Consider the following 18,603-nt stretch of genomic DNA (forward strand, 5'->3'; position numbering starts at 1 on the left):
ATTACCCTCCCAGAACAAGGACTTTTTTTTTTTTTTTAGACAGTCTTGCTCCGTTGTCTAGGCTGGAGTGCAATGGCACTGTGTTGGCTCACTGCAACCTCCATCTCCCAGGTTCAAGCAATTCTCCTGCCTGAGCCTCTTAAGTAGCTAGGATTACAGGTGCCCACAACCATGCCAGGCTAATTTTTATATTTTTAGTAGAGATGGGGTTTCACCATGTTGGCCAGGCCGGTCACAAACTCCTGACCTCAGGTGATCCACCCACCTCGGCCTCCCAAAGTGCTGGGATTACAGGTGTGAGCCACTGCGTCCAGCCTAACAAGGACTTTTATAGATTAAACAGGCACATCCAAACCAGGTTCAAACCAAGGGAAACAAAGTAGGGCACAACTAACAATATTAAAAAGATAAGGAAGCTCTAAGATCAAAAAAGTCAAGGGATGTCAGAGTCCTTTGTTTATAATTATACTCACAAAACATTTACTGAGAAAGATCTTAATAGTCCCCGAGAAAATCAACAGTTAAGTCTACCTCAGATAAAATGTACTTAAGTGAAATAGAAATATTATACAATAATGTAAATTCCTAAAACAAACTAAAAAAGAAACAGAGAAGCTAAATGTTCCTACAGCTACTGAAGAAAGTAAATTAATTCTTAACAACAAAAATCCTACCAAGAAAACACCAAACCCAAAGTCTAACAAGAGAGAAAAGAAAGAAGGATAAATCTTGCCTCAAATGTATGAAATTAGTACAACTTTAATATCAAACCAGTCAATATAAAAAAGGAAAATTACAAATCAATCTTTCTTATTCATAAAAACGTAAAATGTACTAAATCAAATATTGCCAAACTGAAATCAATAATTTTTTTTTTTTTTTTGAGATGGAGTCTCGTTCTGTTGCCCAGGCTGGAGCACAGTAGCACGATCTCGGCTCACTGCAAGCTCTGCCTCCCGGGTTCAAGCCATTCTCCTGCCTCAGTCTCCCGAGTAGCTGGGACTGCAGGTGCCCGCCACCATGCCCGGCTAATTTTTTTTTGTATTTTTAGTAGGGATGGGGTTTCACCATGTTAGCCAGGATGGTCTTGATCTCCTGACCTTGTGACCCACCCACCTCCGCCTCCCGAAGTGCTAGGATTACAGACGTGAGCCACTACGCCCAGCCGAATCCAATAATTTAAAGGTTTCTTTCATGAACACATGGTTAGTTTAACATTAGAAAAATCTGTTAATATTTCTAAAGCCTGAAGGAGAAAATGATCTGGTCATCTCAATATATGCAAAAAATAGCATTCAATAATATTCAACAATTCATGATAAAAACTATTAGTAAGCCAGAAATAGAAAAGAACATCCTGTACTTTATAACAAGTATCTATAAGAAACCTACATCAAACATTATGCTCCATGGTGAAGCATTAAAATCATTACCTGTAAAATCAGTAACACTGCAAGGATATCTCTTATCTCCATTTTCAGTATTTACTGGAGGCTTTGGCCAGTGTGTATGAACACACGAACAGACACATAGACATGTAATCACAATATAGATGAACGGAGGAGAAAGAGATAAAATGCCATTATTATATCATTTATATCAATTGTCTTCATACAAAATTCCAAAGAATCTATACATTTATAAACTATTAAAAAGAAAAAAAAAAAGAGTTTGGAAAGTTTTTTCTGTTATCAAACTACTATGCAAAAGCCAAATGCACATGCACATACCAGCAATAATGTAAGAAATATCATTTTAAAAAATACAATTTATAATAACCAAAAATAAGAAATTCAATTAAAATGATAAAGAATTACAATTCTCTCAACAAAGGTATGCAAGACTTTTATGAAGAAAAGAAAATGTCATTAAAAGATTAGAGAAGAAAAAAAAGATTAAAGAAGATCCAAGCAAATATAGAAAAATGCCATGCTCATAGATAATAAATTACCTTCAGGATATCAATCCTTCTTCAAAATTAATCTTTAAAACCAATGTGATTATAGGTTGAGCATCCCAAATCTGAAAACCCCAAATCCAAAAATGCTCCAAAATCTGAAACTTCTTGAGCATTAACAATATGCTAAAAAAATTTATATTCACTGAAGCATTTCAGATTTCAGATTTTGGGATGCTTAACTGATATAATGCAAATGTTCCAAATTCTGAAAAAAAATCCCAAAATCCAAAAATACTTCTGGTCCTAAGTGTTTCAGATAAGGGATACCTAACTTGAACCTTAATATCCTGTCAAGTGTTCTTACAGAACTTGAAAAGCTGATTTTAAGATTTATATGGAAAATAAATGACTAAGAATACCTAAGGAACTGCTGAAAAAGAAAAACATGTGGGTGAGTAGAGGGCTGGGAAATTTGACCTACCAAGTATTAAAAATTATTTTAAAGTTATATTAATACTGTAGATTTGGCTGTGGAATAGAACATTCTGAAAGAAGCCCACACATATATAGAAATCTGATATACTGCAGAGATGGCACTGTAGATTAGTGCGGACAGGATGAATTCTTCGAGAAATACATAAGGACATTGGAAAAAGTAAAATTACATCTCTATCTTACATCATACACAAAATTACAGATGAATTACAAACCTAAACATGAAAGTCAAAATATTTAAACTTTTAGAAGAAAACATATGAAAACACATTAATAATCTAAGGATTGAGAAGGATTTCTTAAAAACAACACATTAAAAGTAGTTGCCATAAAGAAAAAAGAAAAAAATTTAACATCAAAATTAATCAGTTTGGTTCACCAAAAGACACCATAGAGGGGTTGAAAATATGTCACAAACCGAGAAAATAATTGCAATATATATAACTAACAATTAATATCCAGAATATATAAAGAACTCCCATAAATATATTAGAAAAAGGCAACCCAATAGAAAAATGGACAAAGCGAAAAAAAAAAAAAAAGCATTTAACATAAGAGGAAACATAAATGGCTCATAAACATATAGGAAGACACTTGACCTCTTTGGTAATTACGAAAATACAAATTAAAAGGACAATGAGATGCCTAAGAGTCAGCTAGGACATAGAACAATGGAAATTCTCATACCCTGTTTATCGGAGGCACAAATCGCACAAAACTATGTGGGAAAACATTTTGGCATTAGTAAAGCTGAACATATACATACTCCATGACTCAGCAATTCCATACTGAGAAATATACTCTAGAAAAATTCTTACATATATGTACCAGAAGACATATAAAAGAATGTATTATCTTACTTATTGGGGTCAAAATTAGAAATTAACTCTGAAATGTTTAATTAAAAGTCATACAATATACACTCATCATCCAAAAGTAATGTTTATGGGCACACAAATATTATTTTCATGGACTTATTCATTAATTGCTAAATTCATTAATAAATATTTGTACCTATTATTCTTTTGTAAATGCAGAGATAAAATACACCTGACAGGTCAATTTTTGATATAGCATGAATGGCTTTTTGTTCACACTGACAGGCATATGTACCTTAATCACCAAAGACTATATCAAGTATTTATAAAAGAAAATCCCTTTTGAGGATTATTTCAGTTTAATCAGGATTAAAAGGAAATAAAACTTTATCCTTATCATCCTTGAGTGAAATAACTTGAGTTTTAATATCTTTACTTAATCAGAAAATACATGGAAGGAAACAATAATATAGAGAGAGCCTGATGTCCTGTGGTCTTCTTTAATAACAACCCATTTTCAAGAGACTATAATCTACTCAACAGAAAGCATTCTACCAAGGATCTTAATCAGATGCTGAGAAAATTCACACTCAAAATAATGTGCCACTAAAACCAAAACAATAGGTATTAGCAGCTGCATAAAGGTTAGCCTCAATCTGTTGAGTCATTTCTAAAATGATGAAAAGTATAATTCTTTGAAGTACTTTTTATTCAAGCTGGAAAATATATAAAGATACAGAATCGTTTGCCAACCAGGCTGACTGAGAAATTTTTCATTTTCTTTCTTGTTTGACTGTATGCGAACATCAAACTAAGAATGGCAAAAATGAATCTTTCTTCCTACATATTAATACTAACTTTTTCTTTGTTTTCTCAAGGTATTTTACTTTCAGCATCCAAGTCCATAAGAAATTTAGACGATGACATGGTATTTAATACATTCAGCTTGGGGAAAGCCTTTCAGAAGGAAGACACTGCAGAAGAATCAGTTATTGCTCCTTCCCTGGAACAATATAAAAACGATGAGAGCAGTTTCATGAACGAAGAGGAAAACAAAATTTCAAAGGTAAGTGGCAATGTGACTTGTCATTTATTTCAATGAAAATTTAAATGATTCTTACAAATTCTCTGAAAAGTAAAACTAATACTTTTATAAACAGAAGTATATGCAGTCACAATATGCATTAGGACAACTGATGACATTTCTTACATGCCAGGTAGTTCTTCCATCCTGGAAAACCCTCTTATCTGAAAGTTTTTTTTTTTTCTCCTATAAATTTGCATCTAAGGTATTTTTAAAGAGTCAAAAACAGTGCAGAGCATCTTTGGATTGATCAACAAGAATATTATACAGTTGTATTAAAGTTCCACTCTGAATACGATAGCTAAAAAACAAATCAACCTTCTCTTTACAGAACACAGGCTCCAAACATAATTTCTTAAATCATGGTCTGCCACTGAATCTGGCTATAAAACCTTATCTTGCACTAAAAGGATCTGTAGCTTTTCCAGCTGAAAATGGAGTTCAGAATACTGAATCAACACAAGAAAAGAGAGAAATTGGGGATGAAGAAAACTCAGCTAAATTTCCTATAGGAAGGAGAGATTTTGACAGTGAGTAGTCTTTTCAAAATTCAATTCTACGTCCTACCACCATTAAACAGAACTCTGAGTTAAAGCGAATTTGGATGCAATCATAACAAAATCAAACAAGACCATGGCTCAATTACACCTGCCAAAAATGTGGGATTGAATAGCAATAATTAATTATTATCATTTTGGTTTACTCAGAATTAGTTATGCTAGATTCATTCTTTTTTCTTAATAAATTTTGTGTGATAATCATAGTCCTTTAAACAATTTAAACTTTCTTCTTCCTTCAGTGCTCAGATGTATGCTGGGAAGAGTCTACCGACCTTGTTGGCAAGTCTGATACCTGTTGGTCCACATCATCTTTTCAGAAGAAAATAAAAGCATTTAATTGTCAATGGGAGGAGAAGCCCCTAATGCTACTATAACTTGTCCATGTTAAATGTCTGTTTTAAAAGAAAGTAGTGTTAAGATGTATCAGTAACTGAAATGATATGCTTTTACTGTGCATTAAACTTTGTGAAAATTCTGCATAATTATGACTTACTAGTATTTTTAAACAATGCTTAACATACTAACCTTACATACACTGTAGACCAAAATAATAAATCATCATAATGTACACCTTGATCTCTTAAAAATTAAGCATGTCTTTGGTGAATGGTTTATAGATACATAAACCTAAAGCATAGAAGACACAAATTTATAGTCTAAAAAACTGAGTTAACTTTGCCTGGCCAGGAATCAACTTGTCCTTGGCAGTACATTTATTACTTTTTGCTACTTTAGCTAGTTTGCTGTACAATTTATTCTGTGAATCATTTGATTTCTTACGTATTTTAACATTTTTATATTGAGGTGGTTCATTTCCATTATCACAGAGAATATTTTCACCATCCAAATCCACCTGTTTCCTTTTTGAGCTTTTATTTCCTGTCTGACTAGTTGATTTTCTTGATACTTTTTCATTTTTACTTCTGTCCAGATGAACATTTCCAAAACTCTTTCCAATTGTTGATCTTCCAACAGATGAATTTACACCCTCTGTTATGCAAGATAAAAAGCGGAAAGGAATTATATAATATTTAGTATTAATATTCACGAGAAATTTACAATAAACTTTAAAAATGGCTAAAGAATATTCAAATGTTTATTTTTAAAGTAAAATAATGCTATAAATTATATGATTAACAAATACAGCTACATTACTATCCCATTACTTTTCATTTTACCATAGCACCTCTGAGTTAACCTTGGCCAGTAATCAACTTGTCAGCCCTACTAACAAATATTTGTTTGAATGCATGACATTTAATCCTTAAACATATGCTACAAATTACTTCTTAAATACATTTAGTTAAATCAAACTATGTCCTATTCCTATCCATAAATTTGTACTTAGATTTAACTTTTTAAATAAACTGAGGTCTTTACAAATATAACCTTTCACATTTCACAGTACTTTGCAAAAATAATCTAATCTTACTTAAGTTAAAACTAATTAGTAGACTAGAATTAAATTGTTATTTAATTGCATAAATAAGGTCAATTACCAGAAAGGTCATTTTCCATGTGAAGCACACACAAAGGCTTTGATGCTAAATTAACATTATTCCAATTATCCTTGCTTATTATGTAGTCATCTTTGTAAGTACAAGCAAATTGGGATCTAATTAAAGTTTGCTTCAGCTGGTAACAGAAAGAAAATATGCAATTTATTCATTATTTTATTTCTTCATCTAGATGGACACACACTCTATAGTAATCAAGGTATAAAAATTTCCCTTAGAAATTCTATTACTCATTGAGAACCTCTAACCTTTTATATTTCATAGTTTGCAAACTCATTCATTGCTATGGCTAGCATTTTTGTTCTTTTCCAAAATACTAGCTTTATGTATTTTTTTATTTTTATTTTTTGGTAACAGTTACAAAACAATCAATTTTAGACTCTCTGCAGGGCTTTGTTACACATTCCTGTGTCAGCGCTGCTTTGGAGCATCTTATTGTAAGTAAAATAACAATACAGGTGATACACATAATCATAGAAAAATACAAGTTCTTCATCCTAAGAAGAACACAACTCTTGGAAAAAATAGCATAAAATTCAGGAAATTAGGGAGGGAAGAAATGCTAAAACGAAGAAAAGAACTAGGTGAGGTCAATCAAAAACAGGAAACTAGCAAAGAAATAAACTACAAGATAAAACAAAATGATATAGGAAAGACATTATTTCTCGGGCATTTAGGAAAACAAGAAAGAGGATTCAATATATCATTCTAGAAAGATTTGACCAAGTGACTTAATGGTCAGAAATTCAAAATATACTCTTGCATTTATCTTCAAACATCAAATAGGAGGGCCTAACTTTCTACATAAATAGGAGAAAATTACAAAGATAAACTTAATTCTTGACCATTGAAAAGGATGCCAAAAAAAGTAGTTTTGGAAATGTATTCCACAAACATAAATCAGTGAGCTATTGGGGGATAGAAATTAATTTTAGAACAAAGTAGCTTATATAAATAATACCAATTTCAACAGTTACAGATGGTGTGTAATACCGTTCAGGTTTAATGGAGAGATGTCTCCAAATAGAAGTCGCCTGAAATCGTTTTATGAAATAGACAAAAGTTTCAAATACATAATTCAATAAAGATGACTTCAATAATTCAAAAATTTAACACTTCGAATGTAACTACATTACCCTGATTACCACTTACAGAGTATTTGTTGATACAGTCATGAAATCTAAAACAGCATGACTTTACATTATACATTCAGTAGTTGTATATTATGTTATATACTCAGAGATTGATGCATTAATTCACTCAGATGTTTGTAAAGATAATGGCAGTGAAATCTACTGACTACAGCTTAGAAAAGGTCAGAATAATCGCTTGTCCAGCTGCTTCATAAAAGCAAGTTTTATTAGGATGACACATTTTGTTTCTGACTAATGAGGTCTGTGACAGTCTCCATCTCCCAGATCACTAAAAATTATGTTTCATGTGCTTACATGAAGCATTAGACAATTGGAGTTTTACCTTCCATTTAAGCATAAAAATGTACAAAACTGAAAATAAACGTGAAAATATACAAGATCAAAAACTATTTTTTAAAAAGTTGAACAGAATGGACTCTCAAAAATGAATGGGACTACAACCCACTACCTTAATGAATCCCTATGAATGCAACACTTATTATATAGCTTCTGCCACAAGATGCCCTATATACAACTGAAGATTTTAGTTCTTTCTGGACTTTATTAATCCTATAACTACAGATTTAAAGCACTTGATAAACCTATTTAAATAAGTTTTATTAATAAAATTGACTCTATGTTATACTACATAATAGTAGCATTATCCATGAACTTTTATTTCCATCTGCAATACCAGTACTAACTGTTGACATTATCTTTTTACACGTTATTTTCACTTCACAAAAGTTATGGCTTATAGAGAATTATAAACTTATTGCTTATAAAGAGTTATAAAGAATATAGTAAGACCACGCAGGCAAATAGATGCTGAGTGGCTGGCTTGGATCACTCTTTGTACCCCAGTAGTGCTAGAGTTAGCTTGGGAGATGTTAGCTTCTCACTGCAAAACCTTCATGAGCACCACCCATAAAACATGCTAAATAAAAATATAATACTAAATAATAATTATATTATTTAGTACAGAAAACTAATGCTTCTTCAATCTCATGTTTAGCATGAATAAAAATTTCTTTAGAATGTTTCGTTACTTTTGTTAATTTTTAACATATAGTCTAGGTAAAAAAATCTTTGCTTGCTGTGCAAATAGTCACAAAATAAGTGTGATAGCTCTCCTTACAACTAGATTTCCTCATTTCAGGCTCCTCCATAGACAAATTCTAGAATCCTCAGTGACCACAGTAAAATTTCAGAAAACTACCATCACAGGCAATGGATTCCTGAAGTACTGAAAACAAATTCAGATGTAAAAGAAAAATAATTAATGACTTTTTCTACCATGAAAAATATTATTTATAAATGTATTAAAATATGAGAAATAAACACAACAGAATTCCCCCCTTTGTATATTGAGGGTTTTTTCTTTTCATAAATGATTATATGCAGATTTCCTTTTCCCTGTCCTGTAAAAAAATCACTTTTTTTTTAACCAATTACCACTTATTAAGTTCCAACTATGTGATAAGCACAGCGTATACTAGAAATTACTAGGATGGCTTCTACAACTTCAAAGACATTCTACTTATAAAATTTGCTATTGACAAACAGCTGGAAGGAATAACAAATAAATTGGATAATAGAATCAAGATTGAAAATATTTCAAAAGGCTAGAACCATAAGTAGAAAATAATAAGATGAAAATGGATGGAGATAAACAAAGTTCAGTATTTAAGTTCAAAAATATCAATTACAGATGTATAGGATGAGGAGAACCTGACTTAAAAACAACATATGTAAAAGACCTAGAGATTTAAATAGATACAAACTTGACGGAGCCAACAGTGTGATGTCCAACTAAGAAAACAGCACAAAAAGGTAAGATGACGTGACGGGAAAAGCGTCAGATTTGCAGTCAGAAGACCTGGCTTCTAATACTGGCCCTATTACTTATTAACTAGATAACTTTGGGGAAACCATTATACCTCTCACTTATCCACATACAATGGGAATATTTACCTCACAGAATTATCAGAATTGGATGCAGTTAACTTATGTCAAGGTTATATAGACTCCAGAAATCTATGCAGACACTATATCACTATCATCGTAATAACATGTAGGAAGAGGGTATTCTTGTAAGAAAAAGATCTGTTCAATTAGGTGTCTCAGAACCAGGCCAATTCTAAAATGATTCTAGGAATGCAGCTCAAGAAAATGAACTTACAAACAGCTTCTTCATTTTAATTATTTAAACAATGCAACCTATATTGGCTGATATTTATAACTTAAAAGAGACTGCTTTTCCTTTGTTCATAAATGCTGAATTTTTCTACACAAGATTAGTGGCTACATAGAACTGAGATTACTTCCTGTTGCAAATCTTCCAAATCTCTCTGTGTATTTGATCTGAAATCACGAATAAGCAAAACAATTCCCTCTTGAAAGTGCTTTTGAAGTACTAAACAACTAAGAATAATGTCCAGATTGACACATGGCTGTTAAAATCATTTCGTGTTCAAGTCACATGAGAGAAATGGATTGAAAGTGTGCCTTTGTAGAGTGATTTCCCCCCTTTGGAAAGATTTCTATCCACAGCATAATTGCAATGAACTTCACACTTGCCAAGAATTGGAAAAGTCCTTTTGCCACAAGCTCTTTTTAATTTGAAATTATTAGTAAGTTCCCCGTTTGAGGAAAATAGTACTTCACATAGGAAAGCCTGACTCCAGTTAAATTAAAATGAATGAGTCAAAACACTGAAAAGTCATAGACACTCTCAGAGTTAGCTGCACCAACAAGAAAATGAAAGTTCTGTACCCCCATTATATGATAAATAAATTAGCAAGTTTGAAAAAGGAAATTATTCAACATACCTAGTAAATATGTAACTAAAAATATTCTAAATTATCTTATTTTTACATTATCACATTTTCAAAAGAACAGAGATTTTATATCCTTAATGACATATTAATTTGTATATAAATCAAATAATCCATTTCTTCATTGGTGAAATTCCATTTACCCTGCTAAATAGCAGAAAAAGAATCTTTTTGACCTAAGTAGTAACATTATCGTTTTATGACCCTTCATCATAATTGCCATGCCTTTATTTACTCTTTGAAGATAGCATAAACACTGAAGTCTGACACCTGACTATAAACCCTTGCGCTGTTACTTACTAGCTGTATGGTCTGCAAAATGATGACTTCTAGAGTTGAGCAAGGATTAATTGGGATGAGGGATATAAAATATCTAGTATAAACATCAGACACTTAGTAGGTACTCAATAAATCCTGATCCCATTATTTCAGCTAAAACAAATTCAATTTTAATTCAGTTTAATACAAACATTCCTTTTTCATTCTAATGGAAAATGTTGTTCACTCCCTTACAGACTTTGCTGAATGTCACCTTCTCAAGGAGACTCCTACTTATGGCTATTTAAAACCTAAACACACACAAAGGAACCCCACTTTCCTTAGCCCCTGCCCCAGTTTTATTTCACTCCACAGCACTGATAACCTTCAAATATACCATATAATCCACTTGTTTGTTTTGTTTATTGTCTGCTTCTCCCAACTAAAATATAAACTCCATCAGCAGTAAAACCCTTACAGTTTGACAACTGATGGCCAGCTGTGGTCCTCCGGTTGCCATCCCCTCCTTACAAGGTGAGGAGTCCCCAGGGCTTCAGACATGCTCACCAGGAAACCATGACCGCCTTTATAGTTCCTGTTTCAGGGACCCCTCGGCACTGGGCTGGCACTGGCCTCTTCCTTTAGGTTCAAGAGCTGACTGTTTATGGCAAGCGTGATGGGCTGTGGGGTATATATACCTACTGGGAGAGTGTCCTTCAAAGTATGAAACAAAATCAGGGTTGAAGGGGCTTCAGGGTAGGCCAGTGGCTTCCATTTAGATTCTTGTATCTCAGCTGTACAAACATTTAGGGAAGTCTTGTCCTTTAGGGCAGGAAGCTTTATCTGTTTTTTTTTTTTTTCACTGATATATCTCCAGTGCCTAGGAGTGAACTTGGTATCCAGGAGGTACTTATTGTTTTTTGAATGAATTAATTAATGAAGTAAAATTACAACAGACTATAACAAGTATATGCAAGCAGAGCTATGAGGGAACAGAAGCCATGAGCAAGCAAAAGTTTGGAGGCGGAAAAAGAGAATAAACTCTATAAGGTAACCACATGATAATTGTGTGCTTGTATCAAAATACCACACGTAGCCCATAAAAATGTACTACTAGTATGTATCCAAAATAATTTTTAAAAAAGTAAGTAGACTTGAAAAGAACAGCTATATCACCCTAGGAACACAAGCTTTGAGGTAGAAAAATATGTTCAGAGTAAACTCTACTCTGTTCAATAGGGTAAAGAAACCAGTTGGTACAGAAACAAGAGAGAAATATATATGCAGAGAAAACCTAAATCACATTTAAGTACAAAGAACTATGCAGCTGAATTCCTTAAGCTGCTTAATATCCACCGTTTACTTTTGAGTTCTTAAATATTCTGCCTTTCTCTCTCATATACACATCCTTAAAATAAACTCCTACAAAAAAAATTACCCTATTCCTCCTACCATAAAAGGCATACTGTCCTTAATCTTCCCTGACATTATTTATTCACTGTTGTTCTTTTTTCGCAACTACCCTATACACATTCTCCTTTTTTTTTTTTTTTTTGAGACGGAGTCTCACTCTGTCACCCAAGCTGGAGTGCACTGGCCAGATCTCAGCTCACTGCAAGCTCCGCCTCCCAGGTTCACGCCATTCTCCTGCCTCAGCCTCCTGAGTAGCTGGGACTACAGGCGCCCGCCACCTCGCCCGGCTAGATTTTTTTTTTGTATTTTTTAGTAGAGACGGGGTTTCACCGTGTTAGCCAGGATGGTCTCGATCTCCTGACCTCGTGATCCGCCCGCCTCGGCCTCCCAAAGTGCTGGGATTACAGGCTTGAGCCACCGCGCCCGGCCTATACACATTCTCTTTACAACATCAAGGCAATTTAATACTTTCATCATCGGTTGTTTGAAATGCTCTATTTCATTCTCTCTGCCTATTCAAATCCTACTTATTCTAATCTCTTATTATTTCCTCCACTTAATATGGGTCTCTAGTTATTTCATTTAAGTATATCTTTAATCCATTAGAACTGCATTGTTTAATGTGCTAGCCATGTGTGGTTAATTAATTACAATTAAATAAAATTTAAAACCTAGTTCTTCAGTTGCAGTGGCCACATTTCAAGTGCTCAATGGCCACATGTGACTAGGACCTTCAGTAACGAACAGTACAAACACAGATCATTTCCATCACCACAGAAAGTTCTACTGGAGAGCACTGCTCTAGAACAAAGCTTTACAGTCTATATGCCCTGTGGCATATTCATGTGCTGCAGATGGATTCTCAAAGGACTCTGGGACATTTTGTAGTTTGCTGGGTCCACACATTTGGAACCCATATGCAACTTTATACTTGTAAAGGAAACCCTGCATTGGTTCACCCTCTCTTCTAAATGCTAGGTAGTAATCTGATGTGAACTGAGCTTTGGAAAGAATTATGATCAATATATCTTCAAATATTGTTTCTACCTTATTTTCTCCTCTCATTCTGGGACTCCAATTAGGCAAACGTTAGACTTTTTATCTGTGTCCTGCTCTTCTATTTTGCTTTTTTTTTCTCTCTTTTCTCTCCAGTTTGGATATCTTTTTTAACGTACCATCTTCAAGTCCACTTATCCTACCTAATGCTGTGTCTGGTTTTCTACTAACCACATCTAACAAGGTCTTAATTTTAGATGTTTTTACAATTCTGGAAAAACATTGTCTTTTTGTTCTATGTCATCGATTCTAATTCTCTGTTGGAATTCTCCATTTTTTCATATATTTTGACCATCTTTTCCTCCAATTAATTTTATAGGTTAATTTCTTTTGATTCCTTGCCAGTAAATTTCAATATCTGGATCATTTGTGGGTCTCCCTCTATTGTTAAATGTTTTCTCTTTATTAAAGAACAAATCATCTTGCCATTTCTCATGTCCAGTATAGTTTATTTCATGCTGGATATTGTACATAAAGGAACTCTAAAAGCTAACAGATGACCTCTTCCAGCAAGAAGAGTTCTCCTTTTCACTGTTAGGCAGACACAGTGAAAGACTGATAACCTCAATACAATCAAGGAATGAGCTGTTTCAGAGCTGGGTTGCACTTTTCATTAACTCACATTTGACTTCTGTTTTTTACCTTTTCCTCAGGTGTGTTCCTTCTAAGCTTTCAACTGAGAGCCTTGTAGGGATCTCTATCACCTCTGGCCTAAAATCTGGGGGATTCAGTCTGTTTTTCAGGGGTTTTCGCACTGTGTTCTGTGATCACCCACCCCACTTTATTTCCAAATATGGCAAATACCTTGAAAAAAAAGACCAGCCATGTGTCTGAGGCAGGTCCCACTTCTCAAGTGGAATCAAGGTGGTTTTAGTCTATTGTATTAACGCTCCCTACCCCCCACATAACTACAAAATCCAGAGTGTGTGTCCTAGGTAAAAATAACTGCATTTAGGACTCCTGAAGTTTCCAATTTGTTGACAGCCCCTCAAGACACCCAAACACTTTGGTGGTTTCTCTGTTCCTCAATAGAGTTCCTTTACATGGGCCAACACCAATCCTCAGCTCATATTCAAAAGTAGCAACAAATCCCAGGGAAGAAAATAGCTGACAATAGACTTCTCACATCAGAAGGATGTTATCCTGTCCAGATTTTTAATTTTTAAAAAATTATTTGATTATATAGCTCTCCTATATCTTTAAAATATATTTTTCCCAACTTACCTGCCTTTTATTGTTTTGCTGTTGTAGCGAGAATGGTGTTCTACCATGACGTACTATATCTTCAGTAAAAAAAGAAGTCTCCATGTCACAACTTGATTCTGTTCCTTCCTTATCTGACAGCATTTTATTTTCTCCTCAGAGTTACATTTTGAAAGTTGCATTTTTTTCTGTTATCCCTCACTTTTCCATAGCTTGAGGAACAGTAGAGGTAGAAGTTGAACTCATCTGAGGAGACAGGTAGTCTATGAAAATTTCTGGGTTCTGCACCCTAGGAGTTTATTAGGTATTGTATATACCAAAGGAAGTTTCACTTCATCTCACTAGGAGTGTATTTCAATCAAGTGGAAGGAAAACATTTGGATAATTTCCCCAATTCAGTAGGTAGAACTAGCGCCTTTATTTCTCCAGTGTGTAAATCCCAGGGTTCATTTTCCACATTTTGTCTATATTTCTCTTCCATTGCCACTTCTACTATTTCTCTAACGAATAAGAAAAAAAAAGAAGAAGAAGAAAGCACACCTTAGTTCTCAGTTTTGGAAATATTAGTGGTAATCCTCAGAATTTTGCTAATTCACTAGCTCTGTATCCGGGGACTAGGACTAAATAAACTTGCTAAATCATTCAATGCCTCTTCACTCTGAAATCTTCAGTTTCTTTCCCTGACCATCATCTTTTAAGCTTATTGCATCTGATTACATTATTCTTTCTTACTTGGTGCTGATTATTTTTATTAGTTTTTATTATTTTGTACTCATTTCAAGTATCAGGGGAAGAAAATTCTATTAGTTAAACTCAATCCATAATTTTAATTTAGATGTACTCAGAGTTTTCAAATACCATAGGGCTTAAGTTTGAATTTTCTAATACCATGGGGTTAAATAAAATAATTTTCTAATACCATGGGCATTGGACTACGACCTGGGTGTCTATGAAAATAAGTGAGTTCTAGCCAGTCCAGTTTTTTATACCAAGTCCTGACTTTCACTGTCCCAACTGTTCCATGTTAAAGGTACAGTATTTTCTTGATTAGCACACTTAAGTTATTGACTGGCTAAATGATGATTACTCAGACATTCATATAATATGCCGTAAACATTAGACTCAGAATAAGGCAAAGACCTGTATATATGACTTTTCATTTGTGCCTGATGTGCAAAATACTGCTAAACCAAGTTGTAAAGAATAAAACCAATTAATTTACAGGGATTTAAGGAAGTATCTCCTTGAAATCATTTAATAAAAAGGTATAAGGGTACTTATAATGACTTACTTAAAGTGCTTAATAAATTAAAAAGGAAATTAAAAAATTTCTTGAGGAGGGGGGCGGAGCAAGATGGCCGAATAGGAACAGCTCCAGTCTCCAACTCCCAGCGCGAGCGACACAGAAGACCGGTGATTTCTGCATTTTCAACTGAGGTACTGGGGTCATCTCTCTAGGGAGTGCCGGACAATCGTGCTGGTCAGCTGCTGCAGCCTGACCAACGTGAGCTGAAGCAGGGCGAGGCATCGCCTCACCTGGAAGCGCAAGGGGGAAGGGAATCCCTTTTCCTAGCCAGGGGAACTGAGACACACAACACCTGGAAAATCGGGTAACTCCCACCCCAATACTGCGCTTTAAGGAAACAGGCACACCAGGAGAATATATCCCACACCTGGCCGGGAGGGTCCCACGCCCACGGAGCCTCCCTCACTGCTAACACAGCAGTCTGCCGCGATCTATCCGCAAGGCAGCAGCGAGGCTGGGGGAGGGGCGCCCGCCATTGCTGAGGCTTAAGTAGGTAAACAAAGCCGCTGGGAAGCTCGAACTGGGTGGAGCTCACAGCAGCTCAAGGAAGGCTGCCTGTCTCTGTAGATTCTACCTCTGCGGACAGCGCACAGCTGCAGTCCATTAGGGGAAAGAGCGGGGGCGGTGCAGACGCGAACGACTCTGTCTGACAGCTTTGGGGAGAGCCGTGGATCTCCTAACGCGGAGGTTGAGATCTGAGAACGGACAGACTGCCTGCTCAGGTGGGTCCCTGACCCCTGAGTAGCCTAGCTGGGAGACATCCCCCACTAGGGGCAGTCTGACACCCCACACCCACACAGGGTGGCGTCACCCCTGAGAGGAAACTTCCAAAGAAAGAATCAGACAGGTACACTCGCTGTTCAGCAATATTCTATCTTCAGCAACCTCTGCTGCTGACACCCAGGCAAACAGGGTCTGGAGTGGACCTCAAGCAATCTCCAACAGACCAACAAGACAGTCCTTCTGACTGTCAGACGGAAAACTATCAAACAGGAAGGACACCTATACCAAAACCCCATCAGTACGTCACCATCATCAAAGTACAGAGACAGATAAAACCACAAAGATGGGGAAGAAGCAGGGCAGAAAAGCTGGAAATTCAAAAATAAGAGCGCATCTCCCCTGCAAAGGAGCGCAGCTCATCGCCAGCAACGGATCAAAGCTGGTCAGAGAATGACTTTGACGAGATGAGAGAAGAAGGCTTCAGTCCATCAAACCTCTCAGAGCTAAAGGAGGAATTACGTACCCAGCGCAAAGAAACTAAAAATCTGAAAAAAAAGTGGAAGAATTGACAGCTAGACTAATTAATGCAGAGAAGATCATAAACGAAATGACAGAGATGAAAACCATGACACGAGAAATACGTGACAAATGCACAAGCTTCAGTAACCGACTCGATCAACTGGAAGAAAGAGTATCAGCGATTGAGGATCAAATGAATGAAATGAAGCGAGAAGAGAAACCAAAAGAAAAAGAGAAAAAGAAATGAACAAAGCCTGCAAGAAGTATGGGATTATGTAAAAAGACCAAATCTACGTCTGATTGGGGTGCCTGAAAGTGAGGGGGAAAATGGAACCAAGTTGGAAAACACTCTTCAGGATATCATCCAGGAGAACTTCCCCAACCTAGTAGGGCAGGCCAACATTCAAATTCAGGAAATACAGAGAACGCCACAAAGATACTCCTCCAGAAGAGCAACTCCAAGACACATAATTGCCAGATTCACCAAAGTTGAAATGAAGGAAAAAATCTTAAGGGCAGCCAGAGAGAAAGGTCGGGTTACCCACAAAGGGAAGCCCATCAGAATAACAGCAGACCTCTCGGCAGAAACTCTACAAGCCAGAAGAGAGTGGGGGCCAATATTCAACGTTCTTAAAGAAAAGAATTTTCAACCAAGAATTTCATATCCAGCCAAACTAAGCTTCATCAGTGAAGGAGAAATAAAATCCTTTACAGATAAGCAAATGCTTAGAGATTTTGTCACCACCAGGCCTGCCTTACAAGAGACCCTGAAGGAAGCCCTAAACATGGAGAGGAACAACCGGTACCAGCCATTGCAAAAACATGCCAAAATGTAAAGACCATCGAGGCTAGGAAGAAACTGCATCAACTAACGAGCAAAAAACCAGTTAATATCATAATGACAGGATCAAGTTCACACATAACAATATTAACCTTAAATGTTAATGGACTAAATGCTCCAATTAAAAGACACAGACTGGCAAACTGGATAAAGAGTCAAGACCCATCAGTCTGCTGTATTCAGGAGACCCATCTCACATGCAGAGACATACATAGGCTCAAAATAAAGGGATGGAGGAAGATCTACCAAGCAAATGGAGAACAAAAAAAAGCAGGGGTTGCAATCCTAGTCTCTGATAAAACAGACTTTAAACCATCAAAGATCAAAAGAGACAAAGAAGGCCATTACATAATGGTAAAGGGATCAATTCAACAGGAAGAGCTAACTCTCCTAAATATATATGCACCCAATACAGGAGCACCCAGATTCATAAAGCAAGTCCTTAGAGACCTACAAAGAGACTTAGACTCCCATACAATAATAATGGGAGACTTCAACACTCCACTGTCAACATTAGACAGATCAACGAGACAGAAAGTTAACAAGGATATCCAGGAATTGAACTCATCTCTGCACCAAGCGGACCTAATAGACATCTATAGAACTCTCCACCCCAAATCAACAGAATACACATTCTTCTCAGCACCACATCGCACTTATTCCAAAATTGACCACATAATTGGAAGTAAAGCACTCCTCAGCAAATGTACAAGAACAGAAATTATAACAAACTGTCTCTCAGACCACAGTGCAATCAAACTAGAACTCAGGACTAAGAAACTCAATCAAAACCGCTCAACTACATGGAAACTGAACAACCTGCTCCTGAATGACTACTGGGTACATAACGAAATGAAAGCAGAAATAAAGATGTTCTTTGAAACCAATGAGAACAAAGATACAACATACCAGAATCTCTGGGACACATTTAAAGCAGTGT

The 18,603-nt window shown here is 35.6% G+C and overlaps 2 protein-coding genes across 2 annotated transcripts in view; one reads left to right on the forward strand and one right to left on the reverse strand.

Annotated features, from left to right (window-relative positions):
- The first annotated feature begins 3,967 nt into the window (after window positions 1-3,967).
- Window positions 3,968-5,336, forward strand: PMCH (pro-melanin concentrating hormone). The gene is made up of 3 exons (XM_033220879.1): window positions 3,968-4,279; window positions 4,629-4,827; window positions 5,097-5,336. The coding sequence occupies exons 1-3, from the start codon at window positions 4,031-4,033 to the stop codon at window positions 5,144-5,146; spliced, it is 498 nt and encodes a 165-aa protein (XP_033076770.1). The 5' UTR covers window positions 3,968-4,030; the 3' UTR covers window positions 5,147-5,336.
- Window positions 4,281-18,603, reverse strand: part of PARPBP (PARP1 binding protein) — an 81,339-nt gene continuing 67,016 nt past the window's right edge. Inside the window, 2 exon segments of the mRNA XM_033220880.1 lie at window positions 4,281-5,847; window positions 6,357-6,492. Of these exon segments, the coding sequence (XP_033076771.1) occupies window positions 5,507-5,847; window positions 6,357-6,492 (477 nt within the window). The 3' untranslated portion in view covers window positions 4,281-5,506.

This window comes from Trachypithecus francoisi, unplaced genomic scaffold (genome assembly GCF_009764315.1).
Source record: "Trachypithecus francoisi isolate TF-2019V2 unplaced genomic scaffold, Tfra_2.0 Lachesis_group11, whole genome shotgun sequence".
Classification (NCBI taxonomy): domain Eukaryota; kingdom Metazoa; phylum Chordata; class Mammalia; order Primates; family Cercopithecidae; genus Trachypithecus; species Trachypithecus francoisi.

What these genes read in the sequence shown, in the direction of transcription:
- PMCH (XM_033220879.1), top strand. Translation starts at nt 4,031, where the DNA reads ATGGCAAAAATGAATCTTTCTTCCTACATATTAATACTAACTTTTTCT. An exon ending in AGGAAAACAAAATTTCAAAG is followed by an intron (nt 4,280 to 4,628) that starts GTAAGTGGCAAT and finishes TTCTCTTTACAG; the next exon opens with AACACAGGCTCCAAACATAA. An exon ending in AGGAAGGAGAGATTTTGACA is followed by an intron (nt 4,828 to 5,096) that starts GTGAGTAGTCTT and finishes TTCTTCCTTCAG; the next exon opens with TGCTCAGATGTATGCTGGGA.